This window comes from Haliaeetus albicilla, chromosome 26 (genome assembly GCF_947461875.1).
Source record: "Haliaeetus albicilla chromosome 26, bHalAlb1.1, whole genome shotgun sequence".
NCBI lineage: Eukaryota > Metazoa > Chordata > Aves > Accipitriformes > Accipitridae > Haliaeetus > Haliaeetus albicilla.
Window position 1 is genome coordinate 15,953,946 of NC_091508.1, and position 19,086 is coordinate 15,973,031.

Sequence of the window (19,086 nt, forward strand, 5' to 3'; positions counted from 1 at the left end):
TGATGTTTCGGGGTGGCACAACGCCCCGGAGCGGGGTGCTCCCTGCCCTGCTGCATCTGGGCACCTGCTGCCGTCGGTGCCACCTCTCAGCCCAGGATGCAGCCCTGTCCCTGGGGGCTGAGGGACTCGCTGGGGACACCCAGCTGAGCCTGGCCACCAGGCTGGGTGTCCTTGTGGGTAGAGGACAGGGTGGGGGTCCTCATGGGGGGGTGAGTTGCAGGGCCCCCCTCCCAGACAGGCAGTTGGGGTGCTGGTGTGGGGGAAGGGGATACGGGGGCTCCCCAGCATCCGCAGAGCTGCCCAGGCATGATGCCACAGCAGAGGGGCTGCAGCAGGGCTGGGGTTCACCCAGCCGTAGTGAGGGCAGGAGGCAGCAGAGCTGCAACCCCGGCAGGGCCCCCCACCACTCACTTTTGGGCTGCTGGGAGCTGGGCACAGAGCCAGGGGGCCGCGGGGGGGGGCTGGCAGCACCGGGGGCAGCTGAGGTCGCGGGGCCGGCGCAGAGGAAGGAAGCGAGCGGGGAAAAAACAAAAATCCCCAAGAAGAAAACCCAAGCCCGCCAGGCTCCGACATCAGCCCTGTGCCCGGGGAGCAAAGGAGCTACCGGCAGAGCTCGGGGCGCTGCGGGGAGGCAGCCGGGCAGGAAGGATGCGGCCATCGGACCGGGGCTGGGGTGCTGCCAGCACAGTTGAGCCGGGGCTGGGGTCAGCGGGCGCTTGCCTCATGCTGGTGGGGACGAGGGGACAGGGGGGATGGGTGATTTGGGATGCTACAACCTAAAGCCGGGGAGCAGGGTGACCCGCCTCCCTTGTGCCTCCATTCCTCTTTGGGTGTGCTGTGAGCGTGCCTCAGTTTCCCCAGGTGGTGGGGCTGGGAGGGGGGGACCCTGCAGCGCCCAGCAGGCCTGGGCACCCTGCCCTCCTCCCCAGCATGGCCCCTGGCTGCTTGGTTGATGGGTTTTTAGATTTTTTTTCCTCTGGCTGGAAAGCCCGAGGCCTCCCCCACAAATTGTGGGTGGGGGGAAGATGCTGTGCTGGGGCTGAGCTGGGTGCACCAGGCTGTACGTGCAGCCACCCCACAGCCACCCTCCCGCCTGTCACCCTGCAGCCACCGCCACCCCAGGGTCCATCCCCGAGGGCCTCCTGCTCATGACCCTGCAGTGTCACCGCGGGGAGAGGGGTGCGGGAGGGCCGGGGGTGCTCGTGCCTGGTCCTGGTCCCCATCCCTGTCCCCATCCCCAGCTGAGCACCCATCCCCACGGTCCCCAGGAGATGGCAGTGCTCTGTCATGGGAGATGTCTGCTGCTCGCCCCAGGGTCACAGACATCTCCAGGGACATCCTGGCTGGTGTGGACAGGCTTCACTGGCTTCCCTGGCAGGTCCCCAAGCCGTCCCCCTGCCCGTGGCCGTGGGTCGGGATGGAGACAAGCCCCGGGGGCCTGACCCACCCCTGGCACGGGGTTCCTGGCTCCCAGCCTCCCCATTAGCTCTCACCTCGGGCAGCAGCCGCTGGCACGTGTGGGAGGTGTGGGGCAGGGGTGCAGAAGGGGCTCCCTGGGTGCCCCCAGCCACCCCATGGCTCCCACCTCGGTGGTGCTTCGCTTCGCTGTGACCCCCTGCCCCAGGGGACCTCTCCCCCCCCCAAACCCGCCTGCCAGGCAGGGATGTCCAGGCCATCCCCGGCTGTGGCCTGGCCACAGGGTACAGGCAAGGCAGGCAGCAGTGCTGTGGGACCCTCCACCCACCCCACAGCCCCAAGGTGGGCATCCAGGGCCGTGGGACAGTCACCGGCCTGGGACACGGTGACCCCGCTGGGGTGCTGGCTGGGGGCAGCGTGGGCTGAATGTCGGGGTGCCGTGGGGCAGCTCCCGTCCCCATTGCCATGGGGCAGCCCCCTCCTCACTGTGCAGGTTGGGCTGTGCTGCAGCAGTGTGTGTGTGTGGGGGGGGTATTTTGGTGGGTGCACCCCACCCGAACCCGGGTGTCCCAACCCTCCGCTCACCACTGGCAGCCCGGGGGGGACCCAGGAGACACCCACCCCCAGTACCAGTGCTCCCTCTCCCCCCCTCTCTCCGGTGCTCAGCGCACTCCGGTGGTGACGCCCCGCACCGCGCTCTGGGGAAACTGAGGCACGCCGTCTCCCGGGGGGGATGGTAGTGGTGTCCCTCCTCTTCCCCCCCCCCAGCCCGTTTCGGGCAGCTACCGCCCCCCCCCCCCCCCCCCCCCCCGCCGCCGGCACGGCCCCAGCGCCGCCAGCGGCATTTCCTCCCGGCGCGGAGCCGCGCCGCCCGCGGACCCGCCGCCTCCTCCTCCTCCTCCTCCTCCTCCTCCTCCTCCTCCTCCTCCTCCTCCTCCGAAGGGAGTCGGTTTCCTGCCGCCTCCGCCGCCGCCCGGCACTCGGCGCTGGCTCCCGGGGAGCGGCCGCAGGCGGACATGGCCCCCCGCGCTGCCCCGCTCTTACCGCTGCTGCTGGCTCTGCTCGGCCGCCCCGGTGAGTGGGGCTGGGGGTTCAGGGTGGGGGCACACCGGGATGGGACCCCCTGGGACGGCGGCGGTGGTGGGACCCACCGGTGACTCCGGGCTGGATGGGGTTCGGGTCCCCGGGGGGGTGGGCCGAAGGGGTCCCGGCTGTGCCAGTGCCAGTGTCACCCCCTGGGAAGCTCCTGGGAGAGAAGGTTTTTTTGGGGGGGACAGCCCCGGGGGTGGGGAGGGACAAACCTCCCCCCCAGCCCTGGGGAGGACACACACACTATGCGGCCCCGCTGGTCTCCGGGACCCCCGAAATCCAGGCTGCGTCACTGGGGCTCGGAAGGTGTCAAAGGCGCCGTTGCTGCGCCCCGGCCAAGGCAATGGCACCCAGGGGCTCTGGGGCGGCTTCTGTGGCCTCCTGGCACTGTGGGGGTGTGGGTCGACTGGGAGCCGGGGGCGAGGAAAGGGGAAAAACCCTGCAAAGCCCTGCGTGGGCCATGGGGACAGAGCTGGGGGTCCGTCTGCCGCCGGAGCATTCTGGCAGAAAAGCACTGAAGTCACCCCGAGGTCCCTGCGAAGCCACAGGGCAAATTTCAAGGGGCAACGTGCTGGGGGACACCCATGCTGGATGGAGGGCAGGGGGCCGGGGGACCCCGGGGTGCGACCCGCCGGCGGAGGAAAAGGGGAACTGGGAAGGCAGCAGGAGGCCGGGGCCAGCAGCACTGCCTGTCCTGGCTGGGTCGGTCCCTCCCGGCCACCGCGGGGGCCAGCGCCGGTGGGTGCTGCCAGGCTCGGCACCCACTCCCTGCCTACTGTCACCCCCCGGTCACTGCCTGGTAGCTGTGCCAGGCAGTCCCTGTCCGGTGAGGCTGTGCTGTATGGGTCACGTCCACCGCAGCTGTGCCATACAGTCCCCATCCTATGTAGATGTACAGTAAGTTCTGCGTCCTCCGTAACTGTGCAGTACAGTCCCCATCCTTTAGCTGTGCCATATGGTTCATGTCCTCTGTAGCTGTGCCATACAGTCCCTGTCCTATGGCTGTGCCATGCAGTCCCTGTCCTGAGTATATGTGCAATAAGGTCCATGTTCTCTGTAGGTGTGCGATACAGTCCCCATCCTATAGCTGTGGCATATGGTCCACAACATCCTATGTAGTTTTGCGACAGAGGCCCTGTCCTTCCTATCTGTGATGTATAGTCCCTATACCATGTAGCTGTGCCATCTGGTCCCCATGCTACACCACTGTGCAATGTCACCTCTGTTCTACGTAGCTGTGCCATACAGTCCGTGTCCTTTGTATTTGTCCCATACAGTCTCCGTCCTATAGGGCTGTGCCATACAGTCCCTGCACTAACATGGCTGTGCTATATGGGCTGAGTCCTATGTAGCTATGCCATATGGTTCCTGTCCTATTTAGCTGGGGTATATGGTCCCCATGCTATGTAGTTGTGCTATACAGTCCCCATCCTCTGTAGCTATTGCATACTGTCCTTGTCCTATGTAGCTGTCTAATGCAGTCCTTCTCCTAACTGTTCTATATGGTCCCTAGCCTGTGTAGCTGTGCCATACAGTTCCTGTCCTATGTAACTGCAGTGCAGTCCCTGTCCTATGTAACTGAGCTATATAGTCCCTGTCGTATGTGACTGTGCCCGTATGGTCCCTGTCCTGTGTAACTCCACCATATAGACCATGTCCTATTCATCTGTGCTGTACCATCCCAAACTTATGTAGCTGTGCTATATGGTCCCCATCCTATGTGACTGTGCCATATCGTCCCTGTCCTATGTAGCTATACGGTCCCTGTCCTTCGTAGCTGTGCCACATATGCCACGTCCTGTCTGGCTGCTGCCTCTCTCCGGCAGGGATCCACGGGACTGGGGGTGTCCACAGCGGGTGCAGTGCTGGGGGTGCCCATGGTGGGCACAGTGCCACGGGGCCTCATGGGCACAGCAGGTTTCCAGAGGCGGGGGACTGGCGCTGCTCGCCATGGGGTAAGCACGGCGCTGGGTCGACCCTTCCTATCCGCAGGGAGAGGCTGTCCGGTGCCTGGCTGACTTAGAGAGGGGCAGGAATGACATGGCCTGCATCAGTCCCAAAGCCTGGTCCCATCTGCCCTGTCATCAGCGCCCTGATGCCACCTCTGCACGGTCCAACAGCCAGCGGTGGCTCAGAAGGTGACAATCCCCTCTCAAGTTTGCAGTGACCCGGGCTGAGACCGGCCAGCTTGTTACACAAATGCTGAGGCGGCACAGCCGGATGCCGGGATGCCAGAGCGGCGCTGCCCGTCCCATGGGGCATCCTGCGCTGCCAGAGCCACCCTGGCTCCGCACCCCCCAGCCCGGCACCCCTGGGCGTTGCTCTCTGCCCAGGGCCTTTGATCTGCTCCCAAAACCCCAGGAATCGCCCCCCCCCGGTCCCTGACCCGTGGGGGAGCTGTGGTGGGACTGTCCCCGCTCTCTGGTCTTGGCTGCGCCGGAGCAAGGGAGGGGGCGGGCGGCTGGAAAAACATAAAGTGGATTTTCTTTCTTTCTTCCTTTTTATTTTTTTTTCCTTTCCTGGAGTACAAAAATAACAGTGCCCTTATCTGATTGCCCCGGGCGGCCCAGCTGAGCCCCCTTATCTGATCCTGACATAATGCAGGAGCCCACTCTCTCCAGGGACTGACCGTGCCCGGCTGGCACCGCTGCCCTGCATCCCCTCTGCCGGCATCCTTGCCCTGCGCCGGGGGCGAGTCCAGCCTCGGCCCTACCTGACCTCCCCGCGGGATGCTGCCAGAGGTGTGATGAGCTGCCCGTCCTCTGCCCAGCAATGGCAGGGGCCTCTCGTGGCTGTGCCCGGTGCCGTCGGGGCAGGAGCAGAGGGGAAGAGGGACGCAGCCTGCGGCGCCCAGATAAGCAGCTGTTTATCTTCCTCCCGATGCTGCCGGCCGCACGGCCGCCACGCTGGGGGGAGGAAGCACTGGACAATAGGTGGGCCCGCGGCAGCGTCACCGGAGGGGGGGTCTGCGCCGTGACCCTGCTGCCACGGCCACGCCACCTCGATGGCGAGACATGGACCAGGGGTGCCGTGATGGGCACATGGCACAAGTGGCCCTTTGCCGGCTGCCGCATCCCAAACCCTTGACAACCCGGAGCATCGCACCCTCCAGCCCGGTCCCTGCGCGGGTGGCTAGGTGGCCCTGGTGCGGGATCCAGTCACCTCCTGGCGTGGTGGCTGGAGCCCCCAGGGATGGGAAAGGATGGGATGGGAAGGGACGGAGCTCAGTGGTCACCTCCAAAGCAAACACAGTGTCCCAGGCACGGTCTCCCCATGGGAAGCCCCCAGCTGAGGCTGCGGGGCTCCACGCTGCCCAGCCCCCTCCAAGGGGGCACCCATAGGTGCAAGTGGGTCCCTAGGACACCTCCCGGCACAGGGGCCAGCTCGAGGACAGCCCGGCCACAGCAGGGCTGCCTGGGGCAGGGGAAATGGCCGAGGCAAATGGGGATTTACAGGATCAGGCTTTCAAACGCGCTCAGGATTTCCCTTGGCAGCCGCCCACCAGCCCTGCTCGCTCGCGCGCCGTGCGGGGGGTTCGGGATGGGGCAAAGCTCACGCCTCGGCGCCTGCGGAGGATGAGCTTTACGGCCATTTCCATACCTGAGCTTCCCGCTTTCCTGCGGCATAGGGGATGCGGGGGGGCTTCCGCCACCGCCCGAGCGTTCAGGGCAGCTGGGCGCGAGTTTTGGCACGCGGCAGCGCCGAGCGGGGACAGCGGATTTTTCCAGCCCGGATCCGAGGGTCATTAACGTGATTGCTGGCAGCGGCAGACGAGCCCTGAGCAAACATGTAGCAGATGGCCCCGCAGGCACTGTGCCGGCAATGGGGCCGTGGTGAAGCCGTGCCGGGGGCAGGGGGACAGGGCTGGGGCTGGCGTTGCAATGCAGCCCCCTCCCACATCATGTCCCCTCCGTGTCCTGTCACCCCATGTCTGCATGGCGGGGACTGACTGTCTCTTGTTTTCCTCCCAGACCCCGGGAGAGCCGAGGGCTGCGACCTGCAGCCGGTGACGGTGGAGCCGCCCATCACCCTGTCCTATGCCACCAGCACAGTGCCACGGGGCTGTGTCAGCAGCAGCTCCGTAGGCAACAGCCATGAAGTCCATATCCTCAGAGTCGAGTGGTCCAAGGTGAGCAAGCGGGGTCCCCGTGCATCACCCCAGCACTGTCACTCTGGCACTGTCCGCACCGCGCAGGGTGTCCCGGCAGTTGAAACTGTTTCCTCTGACTAAGGCACAGCAAGAGGACCTGGATTAACCTCTTCACTAAGCTTCTTCTCCCAGCGCAGCCATGGGTGTCTCTGGCCCTAACAGAAATTTAAAGTCTTTAGAGGCAATTTTTCTAGCAGCCCATGCTGCCGGGACTGTCTCTGCGCTGGATGTCCCAGGAACCCCTGTTTCCCTGGGGAGGTGGCCTGGTTCCAGCTTGGGAGCAGGGCAGAGCCCCGGGCACCCAATGGGGACCACACTGGAGAGGGAGGGATGGAGAGAAAGATGGAGGGAGGGATGGAGTAGGGATAGAGGGATGGAGGGAGGCACATCACTTGAAGGCAGCCGAGCGAGCGGAAACCTGGTTGCCAGCATTTGCACAGCCTGCTGAGGCACGATAACCACACTGTGGGTGCCCCAGGCAGCTTTCAGGTGAGGATGAGCACAGAGCAGCAGCAGGGCTGGGGCTGCATCCCTGGGTGGCACCGGTACTGGTTGGCACGGGTGGGTGGGTTTAGAATAGAATAGAATCAAATAGAACAGAACAGAACAGAATAAAATCATTTAGGTTGGAAAAGACCTTCAAGACCATCGAGTCCAACCATCAACCATGCCCACTTTGCACTGGTGCATGGATTTGCACCAGCACCTGAGTTTGCACCGGCATGTGGGTTTGCACAGCTGCTCTGCAGCATGGCCCAGCAACCCTCGTGCTGTCTGGGCCCCAGCAAACCCAGCATTTGATTTTGGCCCAGCCCTGGGCCACCCGGCGCCATGCTCCCCCCTCCCCGCCGCCTCCTGGCTCTCCCAGTTCTGCTTTTCAGGGGGAGACAGGAGCTGGGCCAGGAGCCGCTGGGGCGGGTGCGTTTTGCAAGGGCCCCTCTGTCGCAGCTTGGTGTGACGTGGCCCTGGCACCCAGGCTCGTGAATAAGCGCCGGGGCCGGGGGTGCCCTGGGGTTGTCACCGGCGGCAGTGGGGGACACGCGCTGATGTCACGGCTGCGGCACCGAGCCCTGCGGCGCACGGGGGGAGCCAGGCAGGGACGCGGCTCCACTCACAGAAGAATTACTGGAAGCCGCTTTCTATAAGCAGATCCCCACGATGCAAAAAAAAAAAAAAGAAAAAGAAAAAAATAACCTGAAAGGCGGCGGCGGGGCAGTAGCAAGGCTCCCGCCGCTCGCGCAGCTGAACAATGGAGCGCCGCAAAACACGCGGCAGGAAAAAAAGCCACCGGCTCCTCCCCGACGCCCAGGGCCACCCGGGGACCCCGGCCACCCACGCTCGCCACAGGGCCACAGCCAGGCCAGGATGCCCACAGCCCCATCCCGCCGGCCCAGTGCCCGGCACTGGCAGCTGCCTCCACTCCGCTGGTCCCCGGCTGGTTTTCCCTGCTTGCTGCCTGGCTCAGCACTTTGTGAGCGGTGATTCAGGCAGCAGTTGCCAAACTTAGCACCTGGTGTTTTGGCTTCCCCATCCGGATTTCTGGCTGGAGGCCACCGGGCAGTGCTGGCCACAGGGAGCAGTGCATGCCACTGCTGTGCCCCCAGCATCCCTCTGCACCAGTATGGCTGGTCCCAAGCCTGGAGCGGCTGCATGGTGCTGGGATGGGGCTGGGAAACCCAGGGAGGGCATCCCGGTGCCCAGGGTGGGGATGCTCTGATCTTCAGTGGGGGGACACCCTGGTACCTACAGTGGGGATGCTCCAGTGCCCAGGGTGGGGATGCCCTGGCCCCAGTGTGGGAATGCTCCAGTCCCCAGTGTGAGGATGCTCTGTTTGCTGGTGTAGGGATGCCCCAGTCCCTGGTGTGGGGACATGTCAGTCTCTGGTGTGGGGACACCCCAGTCTGCAGTGGGGTGACACCAGGGTGGCCAGTGCAAAGATTACTCAGTCCCTGATGCAAGGATGCCCTGGTCCCCAAGGGGGTGTGCCTAGACCCCAGTATGGGGGTGCCCTGGACCCTAGTGTCACCAACTTTGAGGTGGGAATGCTCTGGTCCCTTGCTCAGGGGAGCCAGGGGTTGTTTGCCCCCCCTGGTGTGGGTACACATCCACGTGGCATCTCTGCATCCCCCCAGCCTGCCCCCGCTAAACCTGGCCACGGCTGCCTCTGCATGGCTTGTGCTTGGGGCCAGCCCGAGGGCTCTCCCTGCTGCCTCTGGCTCCGGGAACAGGTGGGGTGGCCAGGGGGCACCCAGGGAGGTGACAATAATTGGGGCTTGGTGGCTGCGGTGGTGACACTCTCCCCTTCCCCCCCCAGGCTTCAGCCTTCCCACTGAAGGTGTCCGTCACACCACAAGCTGGTAGCTGCGCCCCATCACCCGTGCTCATCCTTCTGTGTGCCCGCTGCTCAGCCATCATCACCTCCCTGTGCCCGGACCTGATCGTCCACACCGTGAGTGCCGCAGCCCCACGCCAGGAGCAACCCCGGGGGGCAGCAGGGCTGGGGCCATTCCCAGATATATTTGGGGGGGCATCCCTGGAGGAGACTGGTACCCCCAACTCTGGAGACGGTGCTCATGGTGCCCTGGGGAGGAGGGAATGCAACTGGCCGCTACTGGCAGTGCTGAGCACGGGGCTGGCTGGGCAGGGAATGACGCACAGGGCTGGAAAAAGCTCCCGTTTCCTCCGGATGGCGGGAGGAAGGTCAGGGATGGGGTTTGGCTCCAGCGAGCTGAGCCGGGCCCAGGCACTTTGTTAGCAAAATAAACCTCCTGCTTTGTTTGTGGCTAATAATAAAGTGGGCTGAGCTCTCCGCGTGCCGCTGGCTGCCCACGCTGCTCCCAGCCCATGGCCCCAAAAATCCCTGTTCATCTGGGGTGACCCCCAGCCACGATGGAGCCAGGGCTCCAGGGATGCTCGCCTGGTTTAGCTTTACACCCGCATCCTCTGTGCCGGGAGAAAGGCTTTCCACGCTTTCACCATGCCAGCCTGTGCCAGGGAGGGATGCGCCTCTCCCTCCCCGACCCCGGCTCAGGCTGCCGTTCGCCCCGCAGGACGCCCGCCTCAGCCCGGGGACCATCGAAGCACAGGGCCCCGAGCCACCCATGGCCGCCAGCGAGGGGCAGCTGCTGGCCTGGGCTCGGGATACCTACAGGGGCATCACATCCTACAGCGAGCTGCGGGACCCCCGCTGGGTCCAGGTCCGCCTGGGAGAAGGTGCGTGGGGCCGGGGGCTGGCACTGGGGGGGCCAGGGTGGGCAGCGATGCTCTTCCTGCTCCTGGAGGGTGACAACCCGCCGGGGTGAAGGACGGTCCCGGGGGAGATGCTATAGGGACCGATGTCCCTGGCCCAGAGCATCTCCCCACCTGCTGAGCACGGTTTGGCTTTGGTGACCCCCCCCACCTCCACAGCCACCGACAGCCCCCGGGACTGCATCCCCCAGGAGCGCTTCAATGCCACGCTGCACCTCGAGACTGAGGTCTTCTTCCACGGGGTGAAGGGCTGCTCACGCGGGGACACCCAGAGCACCAGGGCTGCCCACATCATCCGCCTGCAGCCTGAGCCCAGGTACCGCGCAGTGCCAGCAGTGGGACCCCCGGGGGTGGCAGGGGGGTGGGACATGCTTGGAGATGCTCAAGAAGGTGTTGGGGTGTCTCACAGGCAGAGACCCCCCCCCATCCCAAGGAGGGGTACAGGATCTACTGATGTGGGATGCTGATGCTGGGGGGAATCTCGTGGTTTCGCAGCTCCCCCATCACAGAGGTGAACTTGTCCCTGAGCTGTCCCGAGAGAGCCGTGAGCAACCAGATCCTCATTCTGCAGAGCCGGGCCAACCTCACCTGGTCCCTCTCCGTCAACAACTGCCACATCCAGTTCTTGGTAGGGCCCCTCTTGAGAGGGACATGTGTTCCCCCCACCCCCACCAAGGGGGCTGCCAGATGCCAAGAGATGCCAGTGGCACGGGGAGGGTGGCAGGAGGGCACCTGGGGACATGGCAGCCCCCTCGCTGCAAGCCCTCCTAACCCAGAAGCTGTCCCTGCCTTGAGCATCCCTGGCTGTCCCCATCCCCGCTCAGCCCACCCTGTGCTGCCCACTCCCCTACCGTAGGTCTCCGGGAACTACAAGATCATGTCCATCTCCCCGATGCTGCTCCCTGGGGAGCTCCTGCCTGACACAGAGTGGGGCCTCGTCGCCAAAGCCTTCGAGAAAAACTACAGCATCATCGCCTCCTATTCCGCCATCCCCGCCAGCACCCGCGTCAGCCTGGAGATCCAGGAGCACGGTGAGGCCCCTGGTGCCCCAGGGCTGGGCAGGATGGGGGGGGTCCCACTGCCCCCACTCAGCCCCCCCATCTCTCTGGCCCACAGAGGCGATCAGGAGGGCACCCGCAACACCCACCACCCCGGCCCCCACCGCCAACTCGCTGCCCCACATGCTGCTATTCATGCTCCGTCCCTGGAAGTGCACGGATGAAACCATGGAGATTGTCATCGCCAGGTCCCACCTGGAGGTAAGGGGGGTTGGGGGGGGTCTGATGCCTGCCAGTATCACCCAGGGGGGGTTGCATCCTGCTCGGGGTGGGTGGGACAGGGCTCTCCCCAGCCAGTGAGTGACCACTGGGTTTGTTTCTCCCAGCCCATCAAGGATGTGGTGAACATCACACTGCGGGACATCAACTGCCAGGCAGAGAAAAATGCCACTCACTTCATGCTGAGAACCCCCCTCAGCCACTGCGGCACCTCGCTGGAGGACAGGGGCCATGCCAACAATGAGGTGAGTGGGGGGCCAGCTGGGGCACTGCCCCCAGCCCCGTTGATGCCCCACGGGGGCTTCAGTGATGCTCGGTGGGGCTTCTCCACTGGGACGTCCTTGTTTTTTCATGGTTGGAAACATCCTGCTGCAGCCCACAGCTGAGTCCTGCTGCTGCGCCTGGGTGCTGGTGGAGATGGGGGGGGCGGGAGGCGGGTGGTAGGACCTCCATCCCATCCCAGTGGGAACAATAGACCCCGACCGTGGGGACCACTTGGCTCATCCAACCTTCTCCACCTTCTGGCAGCTCATCCTCAACCTGGCCAAGGGTGCAGCGCCCCGGAGCGTGCGGGTAAGAGCCGGGTTTCCCAGCGGGACCGGGGAGGGGAGTGGGACTGTGGGAGAAGGGTGCCAGTGCCACTGCCGGCTGGGTGCTGGGGGGGGTGACATCAGCACCGTCCCCACTCGCAGGTGGCCTTCGAGTGCAAGATCCCACGGGAGCTCTTCCTGCGCCTCTTCCCCACTGCCGCCTTTGAGGCACCGCAGACGGAGCTGGAGGTCAACAAGGAGGCTTTCGTGCAGGTACTGCCGCCAGCTCAGTGCCTGGGTTGCAGGGGGGGTCCAGCCATCCCCAGGCCGGTGACCCTGATGATGTGTCCCCCTTCCCCCCCGCTCTCCACGGCAGGCATCCATGCGGTGGGAGGACCACCCGTCCGACCTGCAGCTGAAGGAGTGCTGGCTGGGGGCACCGGGGCGGGAGTCGGTGCTGCTGGTGCAAGGTGGGGAGGCACGCGGCAAGGGGGTGACCATGCTGGAGGGGCCCCCCAGTAGCCATGGGAGGAAGGTCTGGCGCTTCCGCTTCACCTACGCCATCCCCGAGGGCGGGCGCGTCCCCTTGTCCACCACCCTCAAGTGCAACGCCGGCTTGCAGGTCAGCGTGAGTAACCCCCCCACCCCATAATGCCACCGTGCTGGTTCCCACCATCGGCGGTGGCAGCCTGCCAGCTTTGTCCCACACTGCGGAGTGGGGAGTCCCAGCTGGGAGCAGCACCCCCAGTCCCCAAAGAGCCTGGGGGCTCCCAGCCCTGTCCCCCGATGGGATGTGGGTCTTCCCCCCCCCCACCCCTCACCCCTGCCTCCACCTCCACAGAACAACACCATCTTTGAGAAGGTCCTGGAGGTGACAGTGAAGGACAGCTGGCGGCCACCCAACAGTGAGTTTGGGGCAGGGGAGGGAGCCGGGGCAGGAGTGGAAGTGGGTAGGGGACCCTCCCCCCAGCATGGTGGTGCTGATGGCCTCATCCTCCTGCAGATCATGGTTTGGGGCTGGCCGCTGTCCTGGGCATCACCTTCGGTGCCTTCCTCATTGGAGCACTCCTCACTGCTGGGCTCTGGTACATCTACTCGCACACCCGTGAGTATCCACTGCCCCTAGGGACCCCCACAGTGGGATGTGGAGGGGCCACACACATGTCCCTTGCTGGGTTGCCCATGTCCCACCCTGGCCCAAAGCCCCCTGGCCAAGGTCCGCATGTGAGCCAGGGACCAGGCTGCTGCATTGCCATCATCTGTACGGCCCTCCTGGCAATGCCACAGGGGAATAACCCCACAGCTTCCCACGGTCCCCCCTACTGCCCTGGGGTCCCCCGCTGCCACCTGCCCTAACTCCTGCTCCTGGTGCCATCATGGTGCCCCATGCCCATCTCCATCCCGGGGGCTCAGGGGCCGGCTGGGGAGCAACGCGGGAGGGTTTGTGCATGGGGGCTGGAAAGTCCCATGGGGATGAGCCATGGCCACCACTGGCCACCCTGAGTCTGGTTTCCCCTTGGTGTTTTTCCCCCTGGCCCCATGGCGGGCGGTGTGAGCCAGGTCCCACCTCCAAACTGCAGCCGGTTTCCAGCACGGCGCCAGCCTCGGAGAGCAGCAGCACCAACCACAGCATCGGCAGCACCCAGAGCACCCCCTGCTCCACCAGCAGCATGGCCTGACCCCCCCAGGCCCCCCCGAGCCTGGCCAGCCCCCATCCGCCGGACCTGGGGACACATCCCAGCTCCATTAAGCTGGTTTTTTGCCCCAAATCTCAGGCTGAGCCCGGAGGGGGCCTCCGTTACTCATTCAGTGAATGCTTTGGCCCCCCGAGGACAGCCCACGCTGGGGAGGGGGGGCACCCTGCAACCTCCCCAGGGTCGCCCGCTGCTGGGTGCGCCAGGGAGGTAGAGAGAGCAGCTATTGCCAAAGCCCCCCCAAGGCTCCCCATCAAATGGGGGCAGGGGGGGCAAAAGTGGGTGCCCCCAGGATGTGCCCCAGCACTTGAGGTGACACCCACACCCCTCCTGCGTCCCCCCAAGAAGGCAGCAGGCACCACTGGGAGCAGCAAGGTTTATTGGGGAGGGGGGGGGTGCAGGGCTGCTGCTCCCCCACAGGGCGTTGGGCAGAAACCACCCCCCCCAGCTCCCCATCCAAGTTACAAACTCTTATTAATAATAAAAATCTTCCCTATGTTAAGTTAGTAGTGCCCTGATGCCGAGCCTCGCTGCAGCTCGAGGCTCTCACCTACTGCCCCCCGCAAAACCGTCCACCCCCCCCAGGCACCGGGACTCCGGCACAGCCTGGGGCAGCCCCCCTACAGCCTGGGGCCCCCCCTAGTTGGTTTCACCAAGGTGGGCTGGGAGCATACCCCCCATGGCCAGTGTCCCCAGCGGGGACACAAGTACAAGGCACTGGGGTGAAAAGATCCGAGCCAGGATGGGGTCAGGGGTCCCGCGTGCCCCCTCCCAGCCATCTCCAAGCATCATCGGGGGCAGAACCGGTAAAAAGTAAAAACCGGTAAAATGTACCTTCAAGTAAAAAGAGGGGCAATGCCCCATCCACCCCCACGTTACTGGGAGAGCGCAGGGTCGAGCAGCCGGAGGACCCCCCCCACCAAGTGCAGGCTGCCAGTGACCAGGACACGGATGGCGGCCGCCTCCTGCAGCAGCACGGCCCCGCTGCTGGCGGCGGGGTGGTGAGCCCCTGTGGCAGTGGGTGCTGCCAGGTGGGGGTCCCGGCCCTGTGCCACCCACCGCAGCGCCTGGGCCAGGCAAGGGAAGACGAGGGCTGGGGAATTGAGGGGTCGCGGGGCTGGGGGGACCAGAAGCAAGGTCCCTCGGGCAGGAGCTGGCTGCAGCAGCCCCCCCGCCCGCAGGGGGGCTGAGAGCCAGGGGTCCTGCCCTGCTTTCTCCTCCAGCAGCCGGGTCCATGTCTGCTGGTTCTCCAGGCAGCGGGTCAGGGCGGTCTCCAGCGTCACGTTAAAGTTTTGCTGGTCTGGGAGAGATGGGGATGGGGGTCAGGGATTAGGTGGGGCCAGGGAGGGGTCAGGGGAGACCCTGCACTCACCTGCGTTGCTGGCCATCGACACCTCTGTGAAGTTGGGGCAGAAGACAGCGTAGTCAAAGTGGCAGGGCTGTGGGGAGAGGGGGGGTCAGGGCTGTGGGAGCCCTCAGGACCCACCCATGGGATTCCTACCGGGACCTGTCCCACATCTGAGTTCCCCCCCTGCATCCAGGGCTGCGAGACCCCTGGGGGGGGGCACTGAGGCGGGATACAACCAGGGACAGCAGGGTGGACAGACAGACAGACAGCACATGGCATCAGCTCCACCTCGTGGCTCCCTGCACTCACAGCAAAGCAGGTCCCAGCACAGGCAGAGAACCCAGGCGTCCGGGCCCACTGACACCCCCCCCCCCCAAAACCTCACCAGTAGCAGCTTGAGCAGTGCCGCTGTGTCCCGGTCCCCCGTGGCGTTGAACAGCAGCACACGCACCTCGGAGCCGCTGCGGGGAGAAAGGGTGGGGGTGGCCCGTGCCCCATGGGGACCCCCAGCACCACCACCGTGCCCCGCCCTGTGTGTCGTTCCCCCCCCCCGTCCCCGTCCCCCGTTCCCTCCTTACTCGTGGGGCTTGTCCTGGTTGAGGGCAGCCTGGCGGAACCAGCGGACGCAAGCCTGGATGCTGCTGGTGGTGTGAGCCCCGTCCAGGTACCATGTCACCGGGCCGTGGGGCAGCACCTGGGTCCGGCCCAGCCACTCCGTGTCCCGCAGGCCTGGGAGCAGGGGGGGGGCACAGGGCTGGGACCCCCAGGTGCCCCTCCAGCACCGGGACCCCCGCAGGGATCAAATGCAGGGCAGGCAGCCAGGCTGTGCCCTCCAGTACAGGCAGCACTGGCCAGGGGCCTGGTATGGTGTCCCCCCGCCGAGCCCTGCAACACGACAGCAGGGGGAGGGGGGGGCAGCCCGGCACAGCCGTACCGCACCTTGGATCATGGCATCGGTGGGTCGAAAGGTGGGCGCCAGCGGCACCAGCCTCCCCACCAGCTCGGTGCTTGATGGCACCTCCTTCAGCTCCCCAAGACCTGGGGGGACAGGCGCCCCGCTGAGACCCTGGGGGACACAACGGGGTCTGACCCCCCCATCCCCGTCCCCCCACCTTACCCCAGCAGCCGCGGAGCTGCAGCCAGGTCCGTGCCAGCTGCAAGGCCAGGGCGGCGTTGGAGCGTTGGTGGGTGCCCGCCAGCCCCAGCTCCAGCGCCTGGTTGTCCCCCTCGAAGGCGTCCAGCTCCGGGCAGAGGTAGAGGGGACACTGCGGAGAGAAGAGGCTGAGCTCCCCCCCGCCACGGGGTATCCCCCATCCACCCCCACCACCACCCAACTCACCTCCCGTTCCTGGGCTCGGTCCCTCAGCACCTCCAGCGGCCCCTCCGGCTGCGCCACAGTGAACGCCGGCACGCCAGGCTGCGAAGGACGGGGGTGCTCAGGGCCATGGGGCTGCTCAGGGCCACGAGGGAGCACACCTTGAAACTGTGAGAGGGTGGAGGACTGGGTCTCCCTACCTTAAAAATGCCCCCCTTCTGCCAGGCGATCTTCTCCATGGTGTCCCCCAGGATGCTGGTGTGGTCGATGCCCAGGGATGAGACCCCACACACCACCGGCGCCCTGGGGACGCAGCATGGCAGTGTCCCTGCTGTCCCTCCGCCGTGGGGACACCAGGCCCTGGCAGCCCTGGGGGACAGGCTCAGCTCCGCTGGCTCCTACCTGATGATGTTAGTGCAGTCGTAGGCGCCACCAATGCCAACCTCCACCACCGCCAGGTCCACCTGGGGACACGGGGACACTGGAGCCATCACAGGGCCACCAGCAGCATGTGTCCCCATGGATTCAGGGATGCGGGTGGGGCCCGGTCCCTGCCACCGTCCCTCCAAACCCATGCCTGAACATGGACCCCACTCGTGAGGAGACCATCCACCTGACACAGCATCCCCTGGTTACAGCCACAACAGCCCGACCGATGCCAAGTTCTGTCCCAGGTCAGGGCTGGACCCCAGGTGTCCTCCCTCCCTGAAGTCCCCACCAACGTGATGTCCCCATCACAAGCTGGAGGCCACCACCACCTACCTTCTCCTGCAGGAAGACATGGAAGGCCATGATGGTGAGGAAGCGGAAGTATGCTGGCATGCTGGCACACGCCGGGTCCTGCCAGGCAGAGCGGGCATAAAAGGATGGCACGGAGCATCCCCAACCGGCACTGGGGTCCACGGCCCCAGGGAGGGTGGGGGGTCCCAGGGGAGGAAGCACCCCCCACAAGCCCTGCCACCCCCACCTTGGTCTCCTCCAGGCGGTTGTAGACGAGCCAGAAGTACTTGCTGAAGAGGTCCTTGCTGATGGGCTGCCCGTTGATGCGGATTCGTTCACGCACCTGCACCAGGTGAGGGGAGCTGGGGGGGGGGGGCAGAGCAGGTGGGGGCCATGGTCAGGCACGGCACCACCGGCCCCCCCAAACCTCCTAACCCCCCGTGCCCACCTGTAAAAGCCAGTCTTCAGCCCATAGCTGCGGAGTATGGACTCGGTGAAGGCACACACCGAGCCCTGAGGAGATGGCAGTGTTAAAACCCCCCGTGCCAGGGCAGGGGCAAACGGAGCCACAGATGCTGGTGGCCCCCCTCGCCCCCCCCAGGCCCCCACGGCACTGCCCGCCTGCCTCACCTTGCCCTTCGTCCCTGTGACGTGGATGATGTTCAGTCGATCCAGGTCCTCGACCTGCAGGAGGTCAACCACCCCATGAGACCCCCGCGGCAGCCAGCACCGGGCACGGCAGCACCGCTGCTGGGATGGGGGGGGACAGGGACCCCCCTCACCTTCAGCCCGCTCCTCTCCAAAAAGCCCCGCATGGCTTCCAGCTGGGCTTGGGGATCACCACGTTCCCGCTTCACCTGCTCCAGGTAGCTGGCGTTGGTCTGCAGGGTGTTGAGGGTCCGGATGGTGTCCTGGAAAGACCCCCGGAGGTGATCAGAATGGCGCCCATCACTGCAGCCTCAGGGCTGTGCCCACCGCCACAGCCCCGGGGAGCCAGCCTGCCCTGTGCCCGCTGCACCTCCACCCACCCCATGGGGCTCAGTTCCCTCGGCAGCACCCGCAGCCACCCACGCTGGCGGCATCTCCGCCATGGCCCCGCGGGGATGTGCCGGCAGCACCAGCGTCTGTCGCAGGGATGCCGTGGGGACGGGCTACTTATCGGCAAGGGGAGCCCGCCCCTTCCTGGGTGCCCCTTGGCCCCACGGGGGGGGGGGGGCACGGGGCAGCCCAGCACCCACCTCTGCCCCAGCAGCACAAGGCCGCCCGTGGGTGCGAGCGGGCGGTGCTCCGGTGCTGGCACCTGTGCCCGCTGGTGTTTAATTATAGGCACAAACGAAGCAACAGAGCTGCACCTGCATGGCGCACGCGGGACACAGCCACGGCCGCTGCCAGAGGTCACCGGTGCCACGGAGCTCCCGGAACCCGCACCGGGGGGGATGCGGGCCTGGCCCCGCACCGCTGCGGTGGGGACCTGGCGTGGGACGAGCCCGCGTCCCCAGCGTGGGGACACCCCACCCGAGCAGCCGGGCCCCGTCCCAGCAGCCGGCGGCGCGGGGACCCGTGGCGGTTCTGGCTCCGGTGAGCGCGGGGCTGGGGCAGGACAGGTCCCCTCTCCCGGGGGGCTCCGCACCGTCCCTCAGCCTGGGGACCGCCGGCGTCCCCGCGATGCCAGGCAGCCGCGCGGGCCCGGGACGCGCCCCTGCCTGTCGGACCGCGTCCCGCCGCGGGCCGGGGTCACGCCGGTGCCGCCACGAGGGACGGAGGTTTGCGGGGCACCGGCGGAAAGAAGGGCGAGATGATGAGCGGCGGCTGGCGCGGCCCGGGGCTGCGGGAGAGGGGCGACCCCGCAGGCGGGGCTGGGGGTCCAGCCGCCCCGCACGGTACCGGAGCCACCTCGCTGTCCCGGCCCCGTGACCCGCCCACCCCCGAGCTCGCAGGCCTGCGGCTGGAGAAGGGACCGCCGGTGCTGGGGAGCCCCGCCGGCCGCCCTCCAGCGCCGGGCTCGGTAGGATGCCCCAGGCCCCAGCGCGCAGTCCGGTCGGCTGCAGCCTCCCGGTGCCCCCGCCGCACGATCCAGGCCCTCCCCCCTCCCTCCCCCCACGGCAGCACTCGGTGCGAGGTCCCGCTCCCCCCCGCCCCCCGCCCGTACCTGGTAGTCCATGGCGGGGGCACGCGCCGGCCGCGTGCTGAACCGGCGCTCGGCGGCGGCAATTGCCCGCAACGCCCCACGTAGCGCGCGCAGCCCCCGCGCCACCATCCCGCCGCGCCGCGCGCCTGCCGCCGGGAGCCCGCGCCACC

The 19,086-nt window shown here is 66.3% G+C and overlaps 2 protein-coding genes across 3 annotated transcripts; one reads left to right on the forward strand and one right to left on the reverse strand.

Annotated features, from left to right (window-relative positions):
* Window positions 1-2,333: 2,333 nt before the first annotated feature.
* Window positions 2,334-13,907, forward strand: ENG (endoglin). Its single transcript, XM_069772031.1, has 15 exons — window positions 2,334-2,490; window positions 6,477-6,634; window positions 8,970-9,104; window positions 9,706-9,868; window positions 10,064-10,220; window positions 10,400-10,532; window positions 10,761-10,935; window positions 11,021-11,163; window positions 11,289-11,426; window positions 11,710-11,754; window positions 11,874-11,984; window positions 12,088-12,333; window positions 12,553-12,616; window positions 12,715-12,816; window positions 13,272-13,907. Exons 1-15 carry the CDS (start codon window positions 2,433-2,435, stop codon window positions 13,388-13,390), a joined length of 1,947 nt encoding a protein of 648 aa, XP_069628132.1. The 5' UTR covers window positions 2,334-2,432; the 3' UTR covers window positions 13,391-13,907.
* On the reverse strand, window positions 13,768-19,075 carry FPGS (folylpolyglutamate synthase). Of its 2 annotated transcripts, none has more exons than XM_069772033.1 (15): window positions 18,938-19,075; window positions 17,571-17,699; window positions 17,419-17,472; window positions 17,237-17,301; window positions 17,036-17,150; window positions 16,831-16,908; window positions 16,471-16,532; window positions 16,269-16,371; window positions 16,093-16,170; window positions 15,871-16,018; window positions 15,693-15,791; window positions 15,332-15,482; window positions 15,139-15,214; window positions 14,778-14,844; window positions 13,768-14,705 (listed from the first exon to the last, which is right to left on the reverse strand). In XM_069772033.1, exons 1-15 carry the CDS (start codon window positions 19,043-19,045, stop codon window positions 14,281-14,283), a joined length of 1,758 nt encoding a protein of 585 aa, XP_069628134.1. In that variant the 5' UTR covers window positions 19,046-19,075; the 3' UTR covers window positions 13,768-14,280. The 2 variants fall into 2 exon arrangements, with proteins under 2 accessions (XP_069628134.1, XP_069628135.1); XM_069772034.1 differs by lacking the exon at window positions 18,938-19,075 and adding an exon at window positions 17,817-17,926.
* Between the last annotated feature and the right edge of the window lie 11 nt (window positions 19,076-19,086).

Coding starts and splice junctions, on each gene's coding strand:
- ENG (XM_069772031.1), top strand. CDS start 2,433: ATGGCCCCCCGCGCTGCCCCGCTCTTACCGCTGCTGCTGGCTCTGCTC. Junction 9,105..9,705: donor CGGACCTGATCGTCCACACC/GTGAGTGCCGCA, acceptor TTCGCCCCGCAG/GACGCCCGCCTCAGCCCGGG. Junction 11,427..11,709: donor GGGGCCATGCCAACAATGAG/GTGAGTGGGGGG, acceptor ACCTTCTGGCAG/CTCATCCTCAACCTGGCCAA.
- FPGS (XM_069772033.1), bottom strand. CDS start 19,045: ATGGTGGCGCGGGGGCTGCGCGCGCTACGTGGGGCGTTGCGGGCAATT. Junction 17,700..18,937: donor CCCCCGCCATGGACTACCAG/GTACGGGCGGGG, acceptor GGGTCTTTCCAG/GACACCATCCGGACCCTCAA. Junction 16,533..16,830: donor ATGTCTTCCTGCAGGAGAAG/GTAGGTGGTGGT, acceptor CCGTGTCCCCAG/GTGGACCTGGCGGTGGTGGA.